Below are 3,374 nucleotides of genomic sequence, written 5' to 3' on the forward strand. Positions count from 1 at the left end.
ATGCCCGAAGTCTTTAGGGCCCCAGGACAGAAACCCTCAGCCATCTATTGAAGAAGAACAGCAGTAGGCCTAGACCAAGGATGGAAGAGGTAGCTTCAGCTGTTGTCAGGACAGCCACAGGTAGCACAAGAGCCACCCCACTGACTCCTGACTTCTTACTTACTATGTACTGCAGTGGTTCTGAAGTAACGGACAGTGAAGACACTGGAGCTATTTACTCTGCAGAAAGAGAGAAAGATATGAACACAGAACTATGTTCTTCTGCAGGCTGCCAGCACCAAGCTCAAGTACAGAATTTACATTTGCTTAACTGATCTGAAAGGCTGCTCAGCTGTTCTGATGTATTTGTTTCCAAGGGACTCCTACTTACTGTTCAAGATGCAACGATCCCACTAAGAAAGGAAGCATTACAGCTTACCATCACTAGTGCCCTCAGAAACTCTGTGAGAACTGACATTTATTGAATTTTAATTTAGGGGGACAACCCGACAGAAACCCTGTGGTTTAAATACTCATAATGGGCTGACCTAGCCAGCCCACCCTATGCCCAAGACTAGTGCAGTAATCATTTTTTACCTCCAGATCAGGACTGTCATCTCTATGGAAGTTGCTAGATTGCTCAAAAAAAAAGAGAAAGCACCATAAACTGCCTACAGCAATGCATCCAAGAGACGCCTATTTCTCTCCACCATGTCCCTTTACAGGGAGCTGGCAATCCTAAGCATTCCAAAGGATGTTTTTAATACCTACTGATGCCACATTTGGAAACCTGAAGTAAACATGCATTTCCTCTAACACAAGCTACTTGATGCAAACAGACCGGCATCCCCAAGTACGTTTTTACAAGACCACCTCAGCAATGCAAACCTTGCCATATGAACAACGGCTCCCCGAACCACCCTACCTCTCCTGACAGAAATTTTACCAGGAGGCCACTATAGATCAAACAAGACTTCTAGTCAGATAATCAAAGAGTAGGAATCCATTTATCACCAGTCTCCTTATTCCTGTCCCTTCCCTGCCCCAGTATCTGGTTCCAAACAAAGCTTACTTTCTTTAAGCATGACACAGCTCCTGACCTGCAAAACCTAGATTTTGTTAGGGCTAGCTCTACGCTCCTATGAAGTGCGCAGGCATTTTGTGACAGCCAACCATATTCTGCCTCCCAGCCCCCAAATCTTATCAGGGCTAGAGCAGCCCCAGCCTCTCCATATCGCAGCTTTCCTGGGGATACTTACACGAGCTTCCTGCTGTTGGTGTAAGCGAGCCCCTGGCTCCCAGCCACACCTGTGAATGAGAATAGTGTTACCCCACAGGAACATTATCCAGCCATCAAGCCCACAAGTGTCCCCGTCAGGTAAAAGAGTGCAGAGGACACCACTGTCCACCCTGAAAGAAGCTTGGGACTACGTGGGGAATATAGCCATATAGAGGCACCTCGGTGCCATCAAACCTGCTCAGAGCTTGCCAAGAACAGTGGTCTTGTCTTCATCTAGATTTATAGAGATGGGAAAAACAGTTATATCTTGACCTCAAAGCTAATAAGGGTAACTTCGAAAAGGGCAAACAAAACAGCAACTACCCCAGTCAGAATGAAACCAGGAAACAGCTACGAGGGACACCTCCAGGACTGCTAAAACCGCAGTTGCTGCCAAGTTATCCTCACCAGTACAAAGGGGTTCCTAATAGGAGCAAGGCATCAGCCCCCTAAGAGGCACCCCCAGGAAGCTTAACAGTTGCATGGACAGGTTAAGGAGGAAAAAAATAATTAAAATAGGGTTTAGGGCAGAGTAGCAAGCCACCATCATCCCTCTTCTCTGTCCACCCCCTGTCCCAAGAACACTTCTTTTCCAAAACTCAGAGCAGGGAGGTACTTGCATAGCTTCTCAGTTTCACATACCCCACTGCCCCCTTCCCACACTGCTCCTGTGCCCTGACACTGCAATTTTTATTACAACTGAACTCCTGTCCTTTGTCTCTTTCAGGGCACTGGGCAGTTTTCCAGACTGATCTTAAAGAGAGTCAGTGTAGCAACTGGAGAACGTAATTATCTCAATCACACAATGCCAGAACCATTTCCCCACTTGACTTTTAAAAGAAGCGATACAATTTTGACACCAACCCCTACCAAAGAGCTGATATTGGAACTCTAGAAACTGGAAAAGGTAAGCAGATATAACTGGTTTCTCAAAGTGGAATCAGAAGTGAGTGATGTAATGTTATATAAACATAGTACAGCTAGAAAAAAGAGCACTCTGGGAAAATTCAGTTTAACCACCGAAGGGGAGTTCACAGGCATACTAGATTTGACATGTCACTTAACATTCACCCATCATTTTCAAAGGAGTTTATTAGAGAGCTAGGCTCTGCAACAGTATGTGTAAAGCACTGCAATGCTTGCGATACATTGTGCTGCTGCTGTGAAACCTTCACCAGAGCCGAATGGATCGGGCCGCATGTACATTAGGCAAGGGAGGCACTCACATGGAAACACAGCTCATTTTACCAACTGTTTCTTCATTACATGATTGACAGAAATAAACCCCAATCAAAACTATTACCAATTTCCATCATCAGCTCTGTTCTGTTTAGGTAGTTTGAAATGAAATAAAAGTGTAAGACTCACCAGAGAGAGAGCATCTTGCCAGAGTACAGTTCCCCTGCCAGAGAGAAGAGGGACTATCAGTATCGCAAAAAGACAGACACACCCTAGAAGGACTTTGGCTTTCCCATGAGACCTGGATCAGAGACGGGACCCACCATTCCCATGCTCCAGACTGCAGGCAATGTTACTTTCCCATAGCGTGCAAGAGCAGGAGGTGGTGAGAGCATCTATACCCTTCTCTTTGCTTTGTCTCCTTTCAGGATGCTTTCCTGTGGAGTGATGTTAAACCTGATGCACTTGGTTTGCAGCTGTGGCTCCAGCTGTTTTAACCTTCTCAAGCACAGTTTCCTCTTTAAGAATGAACAGATTTCTAAAGAATCATTCGCTACAATTTGCTATGAATGGAAGGTCAAGGGTAGCTACTGGGTACAATGAAAAAAACATCCCATGATGTTTACTCCTACAGTCATGAATGCAGCATCTGGGGTTTGTTTGTTTGTTTTAAGGCTATGGAGCCTTTGAACTCCAGAATGCCAGAATTTCCCTCGGTGGCAAAATTTCTACTGTCTTCAGTGAGCCAGGAATTCCACCTTCTGGTGATGTTTCCCTTCATACCCGTGTAATCACTGACTGCACTCCTAGCTCAGTGTAACACTCTTCAAAAGTAAGACATTTCAAAACATTCCAGTGACTTTCCCTATTGTTATTATGCATTTCTCTAGCATCAAACCTGCAGATCTGTAGAACCTAAGAACTCTCCAAAAGCTAT

General features: G+C 45.0%; 1 protein-coding gene across 1 annotated transcript in view; it reads right to left on the reverse strand.

The window, feature by feature from the left end:
* DLST (dihydrolipoamide S-succinyltransferase) overlaps positions 1 to 2,784 on the reverse strand; it is a 14,321-nt gene extending 11,537 nt beyond the window's left edge. The window contains exons 1-4 of the mRNA XM_035902018.1: positions 2,627 to 2,784; positions 1,239 to 1,287; positions 577 to 618; positions 164 to 219 (exon numbers count right to left, since the gene is read on the reverse strand). Of these exons, the coding sequence (XP_035757911.1) occupies positions 164 to 219; positions 577 to 596 (76 nt within the window). The 5' untranslated portion in view covers positions 597 to 618; positions 1,239 to 1,287; positions 2,627 to 2,784. The remainder of the gene's footprint in view (positions 1 to 163; positions 220 to 576; positions 619 to 1,238; positions 1,288 to 2,626) is intronic.
* Positions 2,785 to 3,374: the final 590 nt, after the last annotated feature.

The sequence above is a fragment of the Egretta garzetta genome, unplaced genomic scaffold (assembly GCF_000687185.1).
Source record: "Egretta garzetta isolate BGI_Z169 unplaced genomic scaffold, ASM68718v1 scaffold79, whole genome shotgun sequence".
In the NCBI taxonomy this organism is placed as follows: domain Eukaryota; kingdom Metazoa; phylum Chordata; class Aves; order Pelecaniformes; family Ardeidae; genus Egretta; species Egretta garzetta.